The 19,134-nt window shown below is 52.7% G+C and overlaps 8 protein-coding genes across 8 annotated transcripts; 5 read left to right on the top strand and 3 right to left on the bottom strand.

The window, feature by feature from the left end:
- Nucleotides 1–361: 361 nt before the first annotated feature.
- Nucleotides 362–2,823, top strand: BO72DRAFT_446479 (bifunctional molybdopterin adenylyltransferase MobB/molybdopterin molybdotransferase MoeA family protein; the record flags this gene model as incomplete). The annotated part of the gene is made up of 4 exons (XM_040944308.1): nt 362–636; nt 695–735; nt 790–827; nt 878–2,823. Coding segments are annotated over 4 exons (2,147 nt in total), but the record flags the coding sequence as incomplete, so codon positions are not given.
- Nucleotides 2,824–3,102: 279 nt separating this feature from the next.
- Nucleotides 3,103–6,265, bottom strand: BO72DRAFT_373825 (DDHD family phospholipase; the record flags this gene model as incomplete). The annotated part of the gene is made up of 4 exons (XM_040941099.1): nt 3,103–3,566; nt 3,661–3,798; nt 3,880–5,191; nt 5,246–6,265. 4 exons carry the CDS (start codon nt 6,263–6,265, stop codon nt 3,103–3,105), a joined length of 2,934 nt encoding a protein of 977 aa, XP_040803211.1.
- Nucleotides 6,266–7,183: 918 nt separating this feature from the next.
- On the bottom strand, nt 7,184–8,350 carry BO72DRAFT_373756 (uncharacterized protein; the record flags this gene model as incomplete). The annotated part of the gene is made up of 2 exons (XM_040941095.1): nt 7,184–7,732; nt 7,802–8,350. Coding segments are annotated over 2 exons (1,098 nt in total), but the record flags the coding sequence as incomplete, so codon positions are not given.
- BO72DRAFT_446477 (uncharacterized protein) lies at nt 8,332–8,681 on the top strand (the record flags this gene model as incomplete). Its single annotated transcript, XM_040944307.1, has 2 exons — nt 8,332–8,356; nt 8,410–8,681. A coding segment is annotated over exon 2 (191 nt), but the record flags the coding sequence as incomplete, so codon positions are not given.
- Nucleotides 8,682–10,344: 1,663 nt separating this feature from the next.
- On the top strand, nt 10,345–12,769 carry BO72DRAFT_446476 (putative FAD monooxygenase). Its single transcript, XM_040944306.1, has 2 exons — nt 10,345–11,316; nt 11,384–12,769. The coding sequence occupies exons 1-2, from the start codon at nt 10,666–10,668 to the stop codon at nt 12,638–12,640; spliced, it is 1,908 nt and encodes a 635-aa protein (XP_040803208.1). The 5' UTR covers nt 10,345–10,665; the 3' UTR covers nt 12,641–12,769.
- Nucleotides 12,770–13,049: 280 nt separating this feature from the next.
- On the top strand, nt 13,050–15,143 carry BO72DRAFT_373791 (DUF866 domain protein; the record flags this gene model as incomplete). The annotated part of the gene is made up of 8 exons (XM_040941098.1): nt 13,050–13,084; nt 13,274–13,388; nt 13,447–13,512; nt 13,598–13,720; nt 13,802–13,927; nt 14,599–14,636; nt 14,786–14,941; nt 15,077–15,143. 8 exons carry the CDS (start codon nt 13,050–13,052, stop codon nt 15,141–15,143), a joined length of 726 nt encoding a protein of 241 aa, XP_040803207.1.
- A 1,363-nt stretch (nt 15,144–16,506) lies between these two features.
- Nucleotides 16,507–17,295, bottom strand: BO72DRAFT_54196 (uncharacterized protein). Its single transcript, XM_040950504.1, has one exon. The coding sequence runs from the start codon at nt 17,180–17,182 to the stop codon at nt 16,712–16,714; it is 471 nt and encodes a 156-aa protein (XP_040803206.1). The 5' UTR covers nt 17,183–17,295; the 3' UTR covers nt 16,507–16,711.
- On the top strand, nt 17,296–19,097 carry BO72DRAFT_54219 (uncharacterized protein). Its single transcript, XM_040950506.1, has one exon. It carries the CDS (start codon nt 17,408–17,410, stop codon nt 18,812–18,814), a length of 1,407 nt encoding a protein of 468 aa, XP_040803205.1. The 5' UTR covers nt 17,296–17,407; the 3' UTR covers nt 18,815–19,097.
- Nucleotides 19,098–19,134: the final 37 nt, after the last annotated feature.

Genomic DNA, 19,134 nt, shown 5'->3' with positions numbered 1-19,134 from the left:
TCAACTGTAGAACTTTGTTTTGGCAATGCGTGTGAAATGCATTGTTGATCTCGCTGCTTTGCCTGATATTGCGACGGGGAAGAGATGTATAGTAATTGGCAGCGGGGCTGACCTAGGAATATAAAAGTGATGAAGATGCATAGTATGCTTGGATTGTCTGGTGAGCAGGAATATGATAAAGTGTTGAGTGTGTTCCGTAAATGCCTTCCAAGTTGTTGCGTTGATGGCCGATTCCGCTTGTCTTAATCGGTTAAGTTAGTGTCTCCGCCATGCTTATCGCTCTTCCCCGCCGACAGGAAGCATCTCTGATATAATAATCCCTCTCCTTCCTCGCCCCTCAGCAACCAACAATTATCTTTCATCATGACCGATACCACTACCCTCAAAGCAGCAATCTTAGTGGTGTCTGATACGGCTTCCCAGGATCCTTCGACAGACAAAGTTGGCGATGCTCTTACAAACGTCTTGTCAACGGCGGGCCCCAATACCTGGGACAAGCCCGTTATCAAGATCGTCCCTGATAGTGTGCTAGACATCCAACGTGCTATCTGTGACTGGGCAGATGGGCCAAACTGGGTCAATCTCATCTGTGTAAGTGGTGGCACTGGCTTCGCAGCTAAGGATATCACCCCTGAGGTTCGTCTACTATCTACCCTGGCATCGACGCCATCGTTCACACTGACGCTTCGATCAGGCGGTCTCGCCTCTGATCCATCGCTATGCGTCTGGCCTGGTGTGAGTCATGTCTCGAATCTGCATTTTTAAAAATAATGACTGACCGGAGCAAAGCCATGGCATGCTTGCCGCATCCCTTAAGGTTACACCGTGTATGTCTGATTGTGTTGTATGCATGGACATCACTGCTAACAGGTATCAGTTGCGATAATGTCGAGACCCGTTGCAGGAGTGCGCGACAAAACCTTGATTGTCACCCTGCCCGGCTCCCCCAAAGGTGCCAAAGAGAATCTGGAAGCAATTATCAAACTTCTTCCGCACGCATGCAGCCAAACGGCTGGTGCGAACTCTAGAGCCCTTCACGCAGGCGGCATCAAGAAGCTAGAGGCCGAGGCAGGAGTATCTGCCTCACCTCAACCAACAAACCATGATCATCATCATCACCACCACCATCACGACCACAGTCACGGCCACTCTCATGGTCACGGTCATGGCCACGCTATACCCAGAGCACACACGACTCCCTCCGAGCGGCCACAGTCCAACGACCCGAATGCAGGGCCGAACCGCCGCTATCGATCCTCCCCCTACCCCATGCTCTCCGTTGATGAAGCACTCCAACTCATCAGCGAGCACACGCCTGAACCCACCATCATCGAGGTCCCTGTGACCACAGCCTTAGTCGGGTCCGTGATCGCGGAGGACGTTTACGCGGCGGAAGCGGTCCCAGCATACCGCGCCAGCATCGTAGACGGATACGCCGTAATCGCATCAGCAACATCAGAGTCTGGCCCTAATACCCGAGGCATCTTCCCCGTAGCCTCGATCACCCACGCCAACGAGGGCGGGATACTCACTCCCTTGGAGCCCGGAACCATCGCCCGCATCACTACCGGCGCACCGCTGCCTCCAAACGCCAACGCCGTCGTCATGGTCGAAGACACCGTCCTCGCCACCTCTACTCCGGACGGACAGGAAGAAGCCACAGTTGAGATTCTGACCTCCGAGATCCAACCGGGCGAGAACGTCCGCGAACCCGGCAGCGACGTCGCCCTCGGCTCCCTCATTCTCCGCAAGGGTGACCTCATCACCTCTGTGGGCGGAGAGATCGGCCTCCTAGCAGCCACCGGCACGCGGATCGTGAAGATCTACCAGAAGCCGCGGGTTGGCGTTCTCAGCACCGGCGACGAGCTCGTCGAACACGACGACCCGCGCCAGCTCACCGGTGGGCAGATCCGGGACTCGAACCGCCCCTCCCTCCTCTCCTGCCTCACGTCCTGGGGGTTCCCGACGGTCGATCTGGGCATCGCGCGCGACACCCCGGCCGGTGAACTCGAACAACGCCTCCGGGATGCTCTCCGCGGCGTCGGGACGGCCGCCAACCACGGCGTCGATGTGATCATCACCACCGGCGGCGTCTCCATGGGCGAGCTGGACCTCCTCAAACCGACCATCGAACGCTCGCTCGGCGGCACCATCCACTTTGGCCGCGTGTCCATGAAACCCGGCAAACCGACCACCTTCGCCACTGTGCCATTCAAGCCTTCTTCGTCCTCGACGGACGCGCAGCAAGAACGTCAGAACAAACTCATCTTCGCTCTCCCCGGCAACCCGGCTTCGGCGCTGGTCACGCTCAACCTTTTCGTGCTGCCTTCGTTGCACAAATTGATGGGCATGGGTTACAGACAAGGCGGATCCGGACCGATGACGCCGTCGTCGTTGGGCCTGCCGCTCGTGTCGGTTGCGCTGGCGCATCCGTTCCCCGCCGACCCCAAGCGCACGGAATATCACCGGGCGGTGGTGACGGCCTCCCGCTCGGATGGGAGGCTCTATGCCACGAGCACCGGGGTGGATGGCGTGGGCCAGCGAAGTTCGAGAGTGGGCAGTCTGGCCAGTGCGAATGCGTTGGTGGTGCTTCGGCCTGGGAAGGGGAAGGTCGAGAAGGGGGCGTTGGTGGAAGCGTTGATGTTGGGGCCGGTTGTGGCGGAGGCTTGAGCTACCGGTCTCACTGTTACAACCTCAAAAACAGTCTCAAATATCCACATGTTTTAAGCATATGCTTACTTGGAGTGTTCAAAAGAGACAAGCTTTGAAAATATTGGAGTTGTTAGGGTCTGTCGCTTCTTCCCACAATTATAGTGAATAATATATAGCTCCCCGCATCCGTAGTCAGGAGATACCGACCTACCAACACCATAGAAAATATGACCGACTCCATTCTATATGTAGCATAAATACCAAAGCGAACAGATGAATCAAGAAAAACAAACCTCCAAGAGATTCTATCTACCTCCTAACCAAGAATTAGGAAACACTTAAGGAAAACCAGGGTATCAATTCCAAACTCCACCCTCACAATCATCCGTCATATTCACCATTTACCTCGATCCCAACCATCACAATTCCAAATCCTAGATTTTCCAAAAATCAAACCTTCCCAACCCTCCACCCCTTCTTCTTCGCCGCCCGCAACACCGGCAACGTCGCCTCCCGCCCCTGCTTCCTCGCAATCTCAATGACCACGAAGCGCACGAAGTCCGTCAGCGTCCAGTAACTGCTGTGCGCGCTCAACATGTTCAGGTACTGAATATTGAGGGGCCCACCGCCGCCGGACAGGTAGTAGTCGATCTGCCCGTTGTCGTTCAGCAGCAGCATGCGTTTTTCGGCGATCTCTTCGCGGGTGAAATCGTGGGTTTCCAGCTCAACCTGCGTGGGGAGTTTGGCCGTTATGGCAGGAGGTGGGATGGTCGTGTTGCTGGTGGTGGTGCTCGACCAGCGGAAGACGTTGCCGAAGGAGGACCAGATGGTCGAAGTGGTGGTGGGGATGGAGGCCGGTTTGAGGGAGGCGGCCAGGTCGCTGTCCACGGCTGCGTTGACGCGGTAGGCGATTGCTTTTGTTTCCCCGGGGGGTTAGTTGCGTGATGGAGAGGGGTGGGGGTGGGGGTGGATGGTTTTTGGTGAGGGGCAGGGGGCTAGGGGGCTTACGGTCTGTGGTGTGCATGATGTTGTAGAGATTGTCGACGGCTAAACAGCCGTATGTGTCTGCTTCGCCTGCGACGCCGCGGAGACGGTCGTCGCCTTCGCAGCCGGGTTTGTCGCGGCCGCGGCGGGGGAGGAGGTTGGCTGGGTTGGTGTAATGGTTAGCTTGGAGCTTTTCTTTTCTTTTCGATAATTGTGGGTGAGAAATGCGAGGAGAAGGTATACCCTTGTTGAGGAACAGGAAGAATCCAGCGGGACTGCCACAGATGAATAGGTTCTTCGTATCGAATTCGAAAATGTCTCCGTGCACACTGGTCGTGGAGAAATCAAACCTGGGGATCTTGGTGGGTTGGTGACTGAGGATGTCCAGGGCCATCGCACTCCCCAGGGAGTGTGCGAGTAGATGGACCCGGCCATTTTGCTGGAATCCTGGGTTGTTCTCGCACCACAGACGGAAGATACGGTTGGCTTCTTTGACGACGGCTTGGATCATTTTGGGCTTGTGATGCGATAGATAGTATGGGATATCCAGCATGACGTCGCTAATCAGGGATCTGACAGCGGGGATGGTCTCCGGTGTGATATCCTTTAGGGAGTAGTGATTGGAAGCTGGATCTCCGGCCGCTGGAGACTCGAGATTGGCCTCATCCAGGGACAGTGTTGAGCGCCAATTCACAGGCAAGGCCATGATCCCCCCGTGTCCTGAACGCACGTGGGGCCACACGGGCTCGCTATTCAGCTCCATATTGATGGTCCTGCGGAAGGCGTTGATCGCGTGGGTGAAATGAAAACTTTCCATTCGTTCTGATAGCTTCTGGCCTATACCGTGGATGACAAGGACCAGGTCCGTCGGAGCCGGCCGTAATTCTTCTATTGCGCAGGCATAGCATACCGGTTCTCCTGAGGTGGACATAGCTCGAGTCTGGGTGCTTCGAAGGTAGTTCCTCACTTCTACGGGGCTCGGTTTGCTGGGATGTAGACGGTCCCACAATCGCCGGCTGAAGCCGCGAACTACAGGGATACCAATCTGTCTGCCTTTACGAATCGCACTGAGCGGTCTGCGACCGCGCGATACAGACGGAAGAAGACTGGGTCGTAAAATCTGTGCTTCCCGCCAGTCAGCATAGATGACGCTTGAGTTCAAGAAAAGCTTGATAGATTCGGTGTGTGCCGGAGTGGCCCCAGCAGCGCGGTTTTCATCGAGTGCGAACGGCTCATTGTCAGGGCGCTCTGGTTGGTCCACCAGATGAGCAGCGGATGGAGTACCATCAGAAGCAGCTGCAGCTGTTGACGGCCGGGTTGGGTCCTCTTTGGGCCAAAGCCTGTGCACTACCTTGAGCTCCGCATCAGCGCCGTTCTCGACACAGCTATTGAGTTCGTCCTGCCATGTCTCAGTCCACGGCTTCAGGTAGAGGTACCCATCTTCTAGCTTGTTAGCAAGCTCCGTCTCAACTGGCAACATAGTATTCTTGTAGAACCACGTCGCACGGACGACGTTCGATATGTCGTGCAATGGGCTCCAATATATCGGTTTCATCTATTTGTAAGGGTTACAATTTGTAGATCCCACGGTTCATAGAAGGTACTATACCTTCAGCTTTGGCAATTCGACAAGGTGAAGCCGGGAAGCGCCGACTGGAATCCTCCACTGCGTTTCGTCAATCTCTACAGAATCCTGGAGTGGTTCGTCCGATTCCTCAAGCGATTCCCTATCGACGCTTGTCCTCAGTCCCGAACGCTTGGCTGCAGTGTGAGCGGTCGCATCCGTCGGTGATTCTGGAATGGCGTCCCGCGAAGAGTTCGACTCCACGGATCTGCCCAATAGACTTTGCGGCTTGTGAATTGGGGCTCTGATAAACGGAGAACCGCTGATACTTGCATCTCGCGAAGTGTTACCCCGGGAGCTGACGCTATCGCCACTGTCGAAAGCGACGTCCTCCGTCCGTAGCACCCCGCTGGGTTTGACTCCCGTGGGCTCGGTATCTTCCCGAAGAAATGGTTCTCTGCCCTTGTAAGTGACCTTGGTCGGCCTCAAGTTCTCCTTCGAGTTAGTTTCCAGCGTACGTGACCTTTTCCGGTTTCCTTCATGCTCCAACCCGGGGCTTCCGAACTCGTTTTTGAATCGACCTCTGAAGGTCTTCAATGCCCTGTCATCCAGAGACAGTGGGACGGCAGTGTTCTGCTTCCCTTGGCTGTCTTCCAGGCTGGAGCCCAGGGATAGTCCCATCTTCTTCTTCCATTCTGCGCTTATTGTTGGTTCTTGCCCTGGAACAAGTATCCCTGAGTTTCTTTTGGAAGCGCGCCCTTCCTGTGCCCTGGCTTTCGTAACCAGACTTTCTCTTCGGACCCGTTGTAGCGACTTCCAGGCTTCTTCCAGAGCAGCGTTATCCCGGACCGAGTAAGGTTGGAGCGGAGCCTTCGCATTGGCGGATCCTTGACCGCCACTTGGAGGGGGTAGCGCAGTCAAGGGGTCATCTATCGGTAGCGGAGAGGTATAGAAGAACTGAGGCCGTACGCTCGGAGGAGATTCGGAGTAGAGCCATGAGGAAGGATCCGAAGCATCGGCTGCCAGAAAACATGAAGGTCCGTAAGTATGGATGGGAGCGGCCATTGTGATGGCAGAGAACAGGCACACTATCCCTGTGGGCGTAGCTCGCTTTAAGTACTAAAGAACTTAGCGCAAACCAGTCAGATCAAGTCTGTAGCAGGCTGTGAGCGAGGAAAGATGGAAACGATGTGGCACAAAAATAATTTAGCTTTGGGTGGACGGTCAGTGCAGCGCGCGCTGAAAGGGTCAGCAAGGGAGAATTAAGCACTCAGGAGTGCTTCCAACTGGCAGGGGAATCTGTCTAGACAAGGACAAGTCGACGTGTCATAGCGTAAAAGGGAGAAATATCGACGGACGCATGATGACAAGCATCCGCTGGAAGTTTGAAGCATTCTCGAGGTTTATGAAGGGAGAAAAACCGATGGGGGAAAAGAGAAACAACTTCCAGTTTCTGGTGATGGGCGGAGGAAGAGAGGATGACGTCGACCCCACGTGAAAAAGAAACAAACCATCCACCCATGCAAATGCAAAACAACCACCATAACAACAACTTACAACTTACAACTTACAACCACCACCAACACCACGACCACCCCCGACCGCAACTGCCACCTCATCAACTCGAGTATGACAGCAGTCACGCAGGAGCCACGTTGGTCATTTGAAGCTGTTATTCGTCCGAGCTAGGATCCCCGATTATGCAATAACCCTGATCCGCACATGATGGCAATCCGTTCATTCGGCCAAGAATTCCGCGCGTGACGGAATCAAAAGGCGGAGAAATTGATTGATTTTCTAGATTATCATTCGATACGCTTGACAACTCCGTTTTCGCGAGAGACATCAAAGGGAAAAACTAAAAATCAGCGAAAATGAAAAGCAAAACACAAAGATCGAGCCGGTAAGGGCGAATCAACTGCCCCGTCATTTCACAAGTGTAGCCCCGACTTCCCCACTGCACCACAGTATATTCCGGCCGACTCAGCCGCGCTTCATCAACAACAAAGCCTGCATCTGCAACTCTTCGAAGTCACACATAGTATCCAGGGGCGCTCCGAGCATCTCCAGAAGCTTATGGATGTCATACATTTGCTTCCGAATCGCGCTGTCCGGGGCGCAGAAAGTGCGAACGCTCATCTCTTTGCCGATCGCTTTCCAGTTGTTCAGGTTCGTTCTCAATTGTACGGGGTTGGTCGCGCTAGACCCGTTGAATTGAACAGTCCGAAGGTTCGACAAGATCAGCTGGCGCTGGGTAGCTTGATCATAGTGAAACTCCACGACTCGTGGCCGATTCTTTGCAGCCCAGTAGTTGGTGACCTTGGAAATGGATTCTCCGGAAAGCAGACCTCTATTGTGTTGTTCGACGAGGAACCTGTTGGCAACGACGCAGATCATAACCTCCAGCTGCGAGTACAGTCTTGCTTGGGTCGGAGCATCCAGAGAAACCGGCACAGTCCTTGCAGGTCCATACCTTTCAGGCATAGGCCCGGAGGAATGGATGCTAAGGTTGACCTTGAAAAGGTCAACGGTCTTTTTCAAGGAGATGTCAGGACATGGTCTTCCATCGTGACATGGTGGTCCACTTACCAGGTCTTCCACCAGGTCTTCAACATGCATCTTGAATTTCTTCCCCAGTCTACGCAAGCCGAAAGACTTGTGGTTGTCACCCGCCAGCTCTCTGAGATCTGCGTTGCTCCCCAGCCAGCCGTTCTCGCCGAAAAGCTTCTTGTGTGAAGGCTTGCTTCCGCTCAGGGGGTTCCCAACCAGCGAAACACCAGTCAAGTCTGCGGTAGTCGGAGACAGCTGAGGGCTAGGGCTGAGCCTCATCATGACCGTCTGGCTGACTTCGGGCTCAGAGTATGGATGGTAGCCGATATGGTGTCCACGGCCATTGTGAAGTGTGATGCCCGGTGCCTCCAGCACGCAGACTGTGTCGTCAAACTCGGACTGGTGCATCACGGGCGACGGAGGTGAGTGGCGAGGTGACAGATCTGATTCAATTCCAACAGGAATGTACTCCGACGAGGCGGATGACTGAGCATCGAATGGAACAGCCGTGTCACTAGTTGGAGAGCCTGTCCAGAACTTCATGAATGGTTCATAGAAGGGATTGAGTCTGGCGATATCGTCGTAGCTCAGGTCCCTATCTCAGAAGTCAGTCTTTCAAGACCCGAATCGGTTGGTTCGTGTACTTACTGTGACTGGAGCATGGTGTACTGTGGGCGAATCCGGTCGCCCATTTTGACAATTGTGATCAAGGATATTCGTTAGATGAGAGAGTTGAAACCAGGGAATGAAGACGAGGGCGAGGAGAGGATCGACAGCAACATATGGAGGATGTCAAGGAGTAAGATCAAGCAGAATGTAGAGATCTGTCTGAGGGGGAGAACTGGGAGATCAGATGCTGGATTGAGTCATTCATATCCTTATTGTTCTATTGTCATCAATACCCAATGTGTTAAATAGTGAATGTAGTAATCTCTCGGACAATGATCAATCATATCACTTCTACAATTTAAAAACTAAGGTGGGGGGCCACTCCACCCAGGCTGGGATGAGTGAATAGCTACAATTGATAAAGGACAATACTCTGAATAGGCTAAGCTAAACAACACACTAGGTAAATCAATCTGGATAGTTGTAGTTGAGGCTCAGCTTTCCTTACCCACCTGGCTTTTTCCAACCAGTAGCTCTATCAAGCTTGTGTTATAATTCTACTGAGAGGATAAGCACATGGAAAAAGGGCAATGGCTTTAGTAGGCTAGGTAAAGAATATGCTCAGGAAGTCAATCTGGATAGTTGCAGTTGAGACTCAGATTTCCTTACTGATACGTCTCTTCGCAATTGATAGTACTTGAACATGTGCTCCAGGTTTAAACAGATGATAAGTCAGGATGAAATTCTTGCCTGCCCTATACTTTTCCTGTGTAGATATGAGTCCCGACAATTGAATATTGAAAACCCCGATATAGAGTAGAGCATGATCCTCGTTCTCCTACTCCATTCAAGTTGACATGAGGATAAGCCTCGACTAACCTGCTACCTGAGTGGAGTAAGAACAAACCACTGTACTGTCTATGAGCCGACGCATTAATCACTAAACTGCTGGTCTGCATTTCGTATGGCATTGAGTCTATTCAACTCGAGACCAAGCATCGGGTCAGTAAAAAAGTGGGGTTATCGCTTTGTTTATGATCCTAACCGGGCTAATTATGATTGCTACTGTATGGCAGGGATTGCTAGCCTAAAAATGCACTACCTGTTGCGTGCCTGAGGCCGGACTGCGAATCGTAATCCAGCCGGATGGACTGAATTGTCGCCAGATGAATTAAACATCGTCTATCATGCAGCTGCTATTGGCCCTTCTCCGAAGTACCGGGAACATGTCCCATGGGGTCAAGATCTACCGTTGATCTGGGGCCCGAGTCCGTCGGGACAGAGCTCAAGGCACTGAAGTCGGTACCTAGTAGGCGAGTCAAGGGGAAGCAAATCTCGGAGTAAATTGCCGGGTTGTGGCCGGCAGCGTCGGAGATATCTGGACACTGGTTGGTGCCCCAAATTGGAATTTATGCAGCGAACGTTCATAACTTTGTGATGTACTGATGTTTATAACGATGTCATTAAATCAGCTACAAAATCAATACTGCCTTTCGATTCTCGTGATATGCAATTCCTGATATAGAGACCCAGACCGAGCCTCGTAGCGAGGACATTGACCGAATCCCTATATGGAACTCGACTACCTACCGTACTATACGCATACTTTTCGACTGGGTTTTAGTACCTACCATTACCTTAACTCCGTGAACAGTTCGGCGTTCGGCACGAGTTGAGCCAATCAAGTGGAAGGGATTGAGAGAGGAAATCCCGGGAGAGGCTGCCGAGGAGCAGCATCACGTGCTCTGGCCTCCACCTTCCCTCCACCTGCCGAACTTCTAGCCGCTCCCAGAGTGCGGAGGCTCGGATCGCAGACCGGCAATCCCAGTGGCCTCCCCGCAGTCCTCCAATTGGAGGCTGTCGCCCTCTATCTTACTCAGATTGTAATTCTCGGTGTCCCACAAGCTTACTCAATAGGTCTGCTTCTCAAGGCCCTCCCCGGCCATAGTTCAGTTCGGTCGCAATTCACCCCCAGGCTCCTCCACAATCTAGCCCACACTGAAATGCCGTCCTACGTCTCCGTTGCTTGCCGCCTGTATGCAATCCGGTGGGACCTTTGTTTTCAGCTTTTCAATCAATATTATTTATACCTCCATCATCCTCATGTCGTTCAATTGGGTTTTTTCTTCTTCTTGTATCATCATCAACTCATTACTCACATTTTATCTTTACCTCTTCATCACTCTCCACTCATTCTTTCTTGTGGCTGATGGTCGTGAATCCTGACCCTTGATCTCCGAACCACTTACTCCTCTTCTTATCCCACAACCACTTTACCAAACACAGATCCCTTGTCGCACAGCATCATGACTCAATCGCAAGAGAAGTATGATATCGTCATTGTGGGCGCTGGCCCCGTTGGCATTCTCTTGTCGCTGTGCATGTCTCGTTGGGGCTACAAGGTTAAGCACATCGATAACCGACCCGTACCCACCGCCACTGGCCGCGCCGACGGAATCCAGCCCCGCTCGACTGAGATCCTCCGCAACTTGGGCTTGAAGCGCCAAATTATGGCCTATGAGCCCGCCAAGGTCTACGATGTCGCTTTCTGGGATCCCCTCCCCGGTGACCAAGGAATCCACCGCACTGGAAGCTGGCCCAGCTGCCCGCGCTTCATCGACACCAGATACCCTTTCACCACCCTCGTCCACCAGGGTAAGATCGAGCGCGTCTTCCTTGACGAGATCCAGAAGGCTGGTACCACCGTCGATCGACCCTGGACCATTGTTGGCTTCAAGAACGACGGCCTGGACGAGACCTACCCCGTCGAGGTCCAGCTGAAGTGCATCGACACCAATGTGATCAAGACCGTCCGCAGCAAGTACCTCTTCAGTGGTGAAGGTGCCCGCAGCTTTGTTAGACAGGAGCTGGGCATCCAGATTCACCACAAGGATCCTATCTCCTACGTCTGGGGTGTCATGGATGGTGTCGTGAGAACTAACTTCCCTGATATTGAGGTAAGCCGTCGCATCACATCCGAGCCGCGGCAATTGGCATTCGCTAACATCGCATCGCAATCCCTAGACCAAGTGCACAATCCACTCCGATGCCGGATCTATCATGGTTATCCCCCGTGAGGACAACATGGTCCGCCTCTACGTCCAGATCGCCTCGTCCACTGATCCCGACTTCAACCCCCGCAAGACTGCCACCGCCGAGGAAGTTCAGGAGACCGCGAAGAAGATCTTGAAGCCCTACTGGGTGGAGTGGGACCGCGTGGAATGGTACTCCGTTTACCCTATCGGCCAGGGTATCTCGGAACGGTATACCTTGGACGAGCGGGTGTTCATGGGTGGTGATGCCTGCCACACTCACAGCCCTAAGGCCGGCCAGGGCATGAACACGGCTTTCCACGATGCTCTTAACATGGCTTGGAAGATCCACGCCGTTGAGTCCGGACTGGCCAAGCGCGAAATCCTCAAGACGTATGAGAGCGAGCGCAAAGACATCGCCGAGACTCTCCTGAGCTTCGATAACAAGTACGCTGCCTTGTTCTCCAAGCGTCGCCCTACTGCCGGCGAAGTCGGCGAGGCCAGCCACAACGCCGCCGCGGCCAATGTCGAGGAGGACCCCTTCGTCAAGACTTTCAAGGAGTCTTGCGAGTTCACCAGTGGCTATGGCGTTGCTTACAAGTCCAACGTCTTCACCTGGGATGAGACCCACCCCGCCCAGTCTCCTCTCTTCAACATCCCTGGCGTGAAGCTGATCCCTGGCCGTGCTTTCACTCCCAGCACCGTCACCCGCTTGGCGGATGCTAACTTCGTGGAGCTGGAACAAGAGATCCCCGCCAACGGTGCGTTCCGGATCTTCGTCTTCGCCGGCAAGCAGGCCAAGACCAACAAGGCTATCGCGGACTTCGCTGCCAACCTGGAGAAGGAGCGCTCTTTCCTGTCGGTGTACCGCAGAAGTGACATCGCCGATGTTTCCTTCTTCGAGCGCCACCTTCCTCACTCCAAGCTCTTCTCCCTGTGTGTGATCTATGCCGACGAGAAGAACAAGGTCGACATGGCGGCTGTGCCCAAGATCCTGCGGGATTACCACCACCACATCTACGCCGATGACCTTCCCGACGTGCGGGTTCCTCACGCCAAGTTTGCCGCTCACGAGAAGCTTGGATTTGACCCTGAGGTTGGTGGTGTTGTCGTCACTCGTCCTGACAGCCACATTGCCTGCACGGTTCAATTGGTGGAGGGCAGTGGCACGGTCGACGCTCTTAATGCCTTCTTTGGTGCCTTCACGACGAAGCCGCTGGGCCAGGATCAGCAGGCTAGCCGACTGTGAGGATGGGTTTTTTTTTTTGGAATAAGATGTCTGTAATTTATGTTTGGAGATTGGCCTCCTTGCTTGGAGTCTGTAAATAGTTTTCTTTTTTATTTTTGCAGTTTCGGGTTTGTGCTATTGCAGCGGTTGCGACCTGGCATGTTTTGGCGTTGTTGTATATATCCCGAGAAATTCAATTCTCCAAATTTATTTCAAACCACAAGCAAAAATAGGCAAATTATTGTATGAGATTGTCGGCCAGCAGCCCAGCGAAGAGAAAAGAAAATGATGTAAAGGCGGCGAAGGCGGCAGCATAGCCTGCCGAAGTGTGAACCATTGTTACGGCCCCGCACCAGACCTGTATGACTTCGTCCTCTCCCCGCCAGCGATCTGCCCAACACAAACAACACAACCGGGAACATCCACCAGAATGCTCTCCTTGATCCTCTCCGCCGAACTGAACGGGTAAGTCAATGATTTGATTTGATCTTCCACACCAAAGCCGCCGGCGGGTCTCACCCGCAAGGTTCTCATGCCTTTTTTTCTGCCACTCTGCATAACTTCAAACCTCTTCCCCGCACCTGACGCAACATATATTCTCTATGCATGCATCAAAATGACCTAAACCGTAGCTAACCTATGTAAAATCCACAGAGTCAACGAGCTCCGTCCCAAGGACACCGAGGAGGAGCCCTACTACTACACCTTCAAGGTTCAGTGCACAAGCTGTCGTGAGGTTCACCCCAACCCCGTCAGCTTCACCCGCTTCGTAAGTCCATCCCCAGGTTCTGCAGGAAAAAGCTGCACCCACTCACAGAGACACTCAGGAGCAGCACGAAATCCCCGGAAGCCGGGGCGAGGCCAACTTTGTGTGGAAATGCAAGCTCTGCCAGGTGAGGATCCTTCCTGTCTTGCCCATCATGCCCCGTCCATGACCCAGAAAGAATCCCTGATTCGCTTACGTCGCTACGTGAAAAGAAAACCCACTCTGCCTCGATCATCGCGGGGCCCAACGCCTACGAGGCAAATGACAAGCGCACCGGCCAGAAGGTGATTGACATCGACTGCCGGGGTCTGGAGTTTACCGAATTCAAGGCCGATGTAAGTGTTCGCCAGTTTCTGACCCTGCCTAGTCTATCTTTTCAGGATGCAAGAAAAAAAAGCTAATGCGAGTTCTACCAGGGCGAGTGGCTGGCTAAGGGTGTCGAGTCGAACACCCCGTTCACCGACATTGATTTGTCCGAGGAGTGGTATGACTACGATGAGAAGGCCGGCGATGAGGTTTCTATCAAAGAGATTTCCTGGACGGTGGGAAGATCCTAGATGTCTTTTATGACCTCGATTGGGGGGGAATCTTAGGTTTTTCTTTTCTCTCGTGTACATTTGCGGCGTTTTAGCTGAGCTCAACGTAACATGTTGACATTCGGTGTCATTGATCCCATAGTTTCTGCGATGATGAGTAAGGCTTCGAACCGGTAGTATGGTATTTGAGGTAAAAGTCATCTCTCAGTTCATGCCATAAAATGCCATCTTTTCCCAAGCTTGATACCTTGGAAAGAAATACTGCGATGTCCGGAAAGGCGGTGAGCCTACCTAGCTCTCTGATTGGTTTAAAGCCGCGTCTAGCCGCATCACATTTTCGCGGTGTGTCCAGCCCGGCGGTCGTCAACTTGGCGACACTGCGACTAGTCGCTCGACCTCTTCACCTCTCAATCCTCCGGAACATTCAATCAACCTCGTCCTCGACCTCTACCCGGGATCTTTGCATCTCCTCTCCGCGCTTAGATACATTCTTCCTGCCGCGAGACTTCACACTCCGGTCCGCCGTCTCAATCCCGAGCTTGCTAAACAGCTAGCATCCGATCAGATCCCGCCGATATGAGTGTACGCAGCGCGTTCCTATCCCACCAAGCCCTTCCCTTTTATTCGAAAAAAGAGCCAGTGTTAGTGGACGGCAATGCTAACTCTGATTTCCGCAGTTCAACCCCGTCAACCCCCGCCCTTTCCTCCAAGCTAGGTATGCGAGTCCCCGTCGACCGGATTTACGTCTCGAGCTACCCCCCCACTACCTCTTCGCATCAGCCGCGCAACCTTTTTCCTCTCTCATGTCGAAGGAATCCCCACTTGAGTCACGCAGGATCTAATCATTTTGTTTCTGCCACACAGGGTCGGCGAGGAGGTCGTCATCCGCCTGAAATGGGGCCAAACGGAGTACAAGGGCAAGCTGGAGAGCATCGACTCGTACATGAACGTGCTGCTGCGGGATACGGAAGAGTTCATTGACGGCAAGAACACGGGAACTCTGGGTCTTGTGCTGATCAGGTGCGTATCAGTTGGGTGCTACTTGGGCGCGGGAGGGTCGATCTTCCAGAGGGAGACACCCTCGGGGCCCAAACCAACCCAGCCCAGATTAGTCCTCTTCTCCGACAGTCGCTGACCTTCTGTCCCTCAATCTAGATGCAACAACATCCTCTGGATGGGCTCCGCCGACAACGTTGAGATGACGGACCTTGGCCTACGGTAAAAAAAATAGACGCGGAAGGCGGTGTTTTTTCTCTCATCCATCCATTCGAATCCCGTTGATACCTACCTACCTACCTACCTACCCTACCATAGCGAGTAAGGAAGGGGAGAACGCGATCCGATCCTTTTCTTTTTTGAGCTATCGTATACCAAAATCGAAAGATCTTCATCCGATGGGAACAAGGCACCAAAACTATGCACCCGTCTTGACGCAGACCACAGACAAAAGACGTTGATGGGCTTCGGGAGGAAGGGTAAGGAGAGGGATCAAAGGGTTGATTGCGTGGAGGCTCGCCGGTTGGATGGGTGTTGAAAGAAGCGAAGGGGAGTTGCACCCAATACTTTGCATTTGACTTTATTTTCTCTTTTCTATTTGTCTTCTGGAATAAGGCGTTCGATTGAATATCATTTTCCTCTTTCGATGGTGAATTGTTCTGAGGTCAGTTTGTGGGCTTTCTAGGGCACGAGATTGTGCGGGGCTTTGCTGATGGGCTTGATGGCTTGTCTGATGTCTGGCTTTGGAAGGTTGAGGCATGGGATGGTCTTTTGTGTGAGTAGTGAGGATGACTTTGACTATTGTTTTGGTTATGAGTGGTTGTTTCAGCTACTGTAGCTCTTGTTGTTTCTGTTGCCTTGACAGGTTCGAGACCAGAGCAGATAAAGCAGCCAAGTCGATTGTGATCCTCATGCTTTAGCTTGGTTAAGTGCATGCCATACGTGCCTGTAGTTCACACTATGGCTCTAATGATTTGCAGTGAACCCCGAGCAGTCGCAGCTGACACAAGACGTTATCTACAACACAGCATACTCGTACTCTACTGCTCCACTATGTATAGACTCACATCAATGGTCCTAAGCTTCGATAAGCAGTTGTTCTGAATGATTAGACGTACCCATTGGTGAGCGGATATTTAAGTAGACTTATGCTTTGCTACGAGCACGATAACCGTATAGTAAAAGAGAGACCAGCATCTGGGTCTCAAAGATTTGGTACGTTGGCGAGGATGAGCTTTGCAGACCGATTAGTATCTCCAGTCAGGGATAGTTCTCGAAGTGCTGAGGTGAAGTTCATCTGACTTAGCCTCGCAGGCCCCGAGCCTCTTTCCACCCTTGCATGATGCTTATATATACCATACTGAAAATAAGATTGCAAGAAGAATAATTCACCGTCATCTGAAGCAGGTCTATCGGTCGTCGGCCTGAAACATTTGTGCTTCATGGACATAAATCAGCTTCTTAGTACCTAAAGGTCTGCGTTGACTTCATTCAAGTCCCGATGCACTTTAGTATAATGCATTCGAGATCGGTGGTACCGTACACAGGGCGGCCAAACGAGGGGCAGAATGCGACTTCTCCCCGCATCGGCTCTTCTTCGGGATCTTCTTCTTGATACTCCCCTTCAGCTTCACAAACTTTCCCAGCCTGACAACATCGCCAGTATGAAGAATAGCGCGAACAGAGAAAAGACCAGAGCCCCTTGTCTCTCCTCGAAGTGACACGTTACCCCCCTCCATTCGCATCACTCTCTTCATCCCCCGCGCCCGGTGGGAAGCCTGTGCTCATCACGACTCACTCCACCGAGCCTTCCCTGGCGTCCTGCGGTGGCGACCGCGGATAGAAACCCCTCGGGTAATTTAGAACCACCGCGAGGTTCGAGCCCCTTCTCGCTGAGCGCGGGTTACCGATATTCGAACAGCCTCGTCTCGGTTGTCCTACTCGCTTTGGAAAGGGGGTCTCTTCAGGCACTGGCAAAAGTCCCGTCCATCTCAGCAAGGCCGTCATCATCATGCATGAATTGCGCAGCGGGAGCTCCGCAGCAGGAGCAACAGCGTCCCGTCTTGTGTTTCGTGGCCGCAAATGACGACTCTGTGCGCCTTCATGCACAAGAAGAGAGAGAGAGAGCCTTTTACGGAACTCTTCTCGATCACTGGAACCATGGATGAAGCAGGTCAACCGATCCCCCATGACGATCCACAGAACCCTTCCCCTCCGCCCTTTCCGCTCGCAGGCCCGCCATGGATCTACTGGTTTCATCTCCATATGGTAAAGTTTGAAGAGATTGTGGAAACTCCACGAGAAAAAAAAAATAAAAACGGGGGGAAAAATTCAATCACCGCCGCTATGTTTCTTAGGTTATCAGCGTAGCGGCGACCTCCTTTTTAAATGGCCCAGGCCTCCGGTGGGCTGTCTCTTATCGCTGCTTCGTGCCAGACTGGGGTGTGTGTGCTCTGCTCTTAGCATAGCAATTGATTTTGCTCGCTCATCATGACTCTTGCACTTCCGAATGATATACTCCTCCTGATTGGGGAGTTTGTGGAAGATCGCCGGGACCGCTACAATCTCCTCTTTGTGTCTCGTCAATTCCATGAGTTGTTTCGACGCTTGCTTTATCGAGATGCTAGCCTGAAGAGCTGCGCTCAACTACGTTCTTTTCTAGGGGGGCTGCTCCGTCGTCCCGAGCTGGCTCGGGCTGTTCGCTCATTGGACTTTCATGAATGGCAGTCCCGAACGACGTGCTCTTCTACTCTGTTTCCCGATACTGATTTAACACCCTTCACGAATTTGACGGGAGGCTTCAGCCATTCCGAAGAAGAACAAGAACGATGGTCTCAGGATCTCTCGAACGGAGTCGAGGAAGCCTGGATTGCGCTTCTTCTGCCCCTGGTGGGTAACCTCAGACACCTTCAACTGGTCTATCCGAAGAACAACATCTACTTGGATCGCTTGGTCCAGAGAGCTGTGAAGGGAGGGAGGCCATTCCACACTCAACCCGCCTTCCGTATGCTGCGACATGTCTCTTTAAGCCATCTGCCCGATGACGAGGATAGCCGCGGGAGCTTTACGCCCTCGCAAGTCCTCCCATTCTTTCAACTCCCATCGATGCGGACGTTTACCGCCGACTCCGTTGTTGAAACCGCGCAGGCAGAAGAAAGCGAGTCGGAGACTGCAGACTCTGAGAATGAACCTGTAGTCGGCTCCTCATCTATCTTAGAGATCACTCTCCGCACGAGCAGTGGCTCCAAGGGCATGGAGAGCCTGGTCGCCTCCTGCTCTTCTCTGAAGTCGTTCAAGTACCAGCACTCTGACTCACATCTTCTGTCCGAGGGCTACCGACCTTCCTCTTTCCACCGGTCGCTGGATACGAGCAAACATTGTTTGCAAAGTCTGTGGCTTGACAATGGGGGCACCCATCTGCCCTTCACCGTCGCTGGGGCAAACCAGACACATGACGAATGGTTTGGTCCTTTGACCGAGTACACCTCGCTCAAGGAACTCCGCATCCGTCTGCCCAATCTGCTCGACATCCGCTACCAGCTGGACCCATCATGTCCACTTACCGATATCCTCCCGCCATCCCTGGAAGCCTTGTATGTGGAGGGATGCAAGGAGAATTCGCTAACCATGCTGGTGGGACAGCTAAAGTCGGTCCTCCAGAAACGCAAGACCCAAACCCAATTCACTAGCCTGAAGCGACTCGATATCGAGGGGTTTTTCCACGATGAGGAGGATGAAGAGGCGTCTGGCTACGAGGCGTCCGACTCCATGAGCGAGCGATTCATCCGCCCACGGGTGTATGAGTGGACTGAGCCGCTACGCGAGGCCTGCGTCGATGTCGGAATCGACCTGTACCTTCGCGACCGCGACTGCTTGGAGACGATGCGAGAATGTTAGTGATGACGTCACCACCTGTTGATATGCGACCGATACACCATTAGATTGCATTGTTTCGATGAATACCCTATAGATGTTGCTTTGGATTTTTTTGCTTTTCGGGTTTACTTTCTGACAGTTGATTTGAGCTTGGATTTCTTTTAGCGCTGTTTTCGAAGCTTGTGAAAGTCATAATGTGATTGATACCTTGGAATGATTGGAATGAAAGAACGCTTAGATGGTCAAACCGAGCCTTGTGCTCCGGCAACTGGACCACGAATTTACTTCCACTTTCACTATCTACTTTATATATAAATATAGACCTTTTTGAGAAGAATTTT

The sequence above is a fragment of the Aspergillus fijiensis genome (assembly GCF_003184825.1).
Source record: "Aspergillus fijiensis CBS 313.89 unplaced genomic scaffold BO72scaffold_14, whole genome shotgun sequence".
Taxonomy (NCBI): domain Eukaryota; kingdom Fungi; phylum Ascomycota; class Eurotiomycetes; order Eurotiales; family Aspergillaceae; genus Aspergillus; species Aspergillus fijiensis.
Note: the sequence above shows the minus strand (reverse complement) of the source record. Positions and strands in the feature narration are given on the sequence as shown.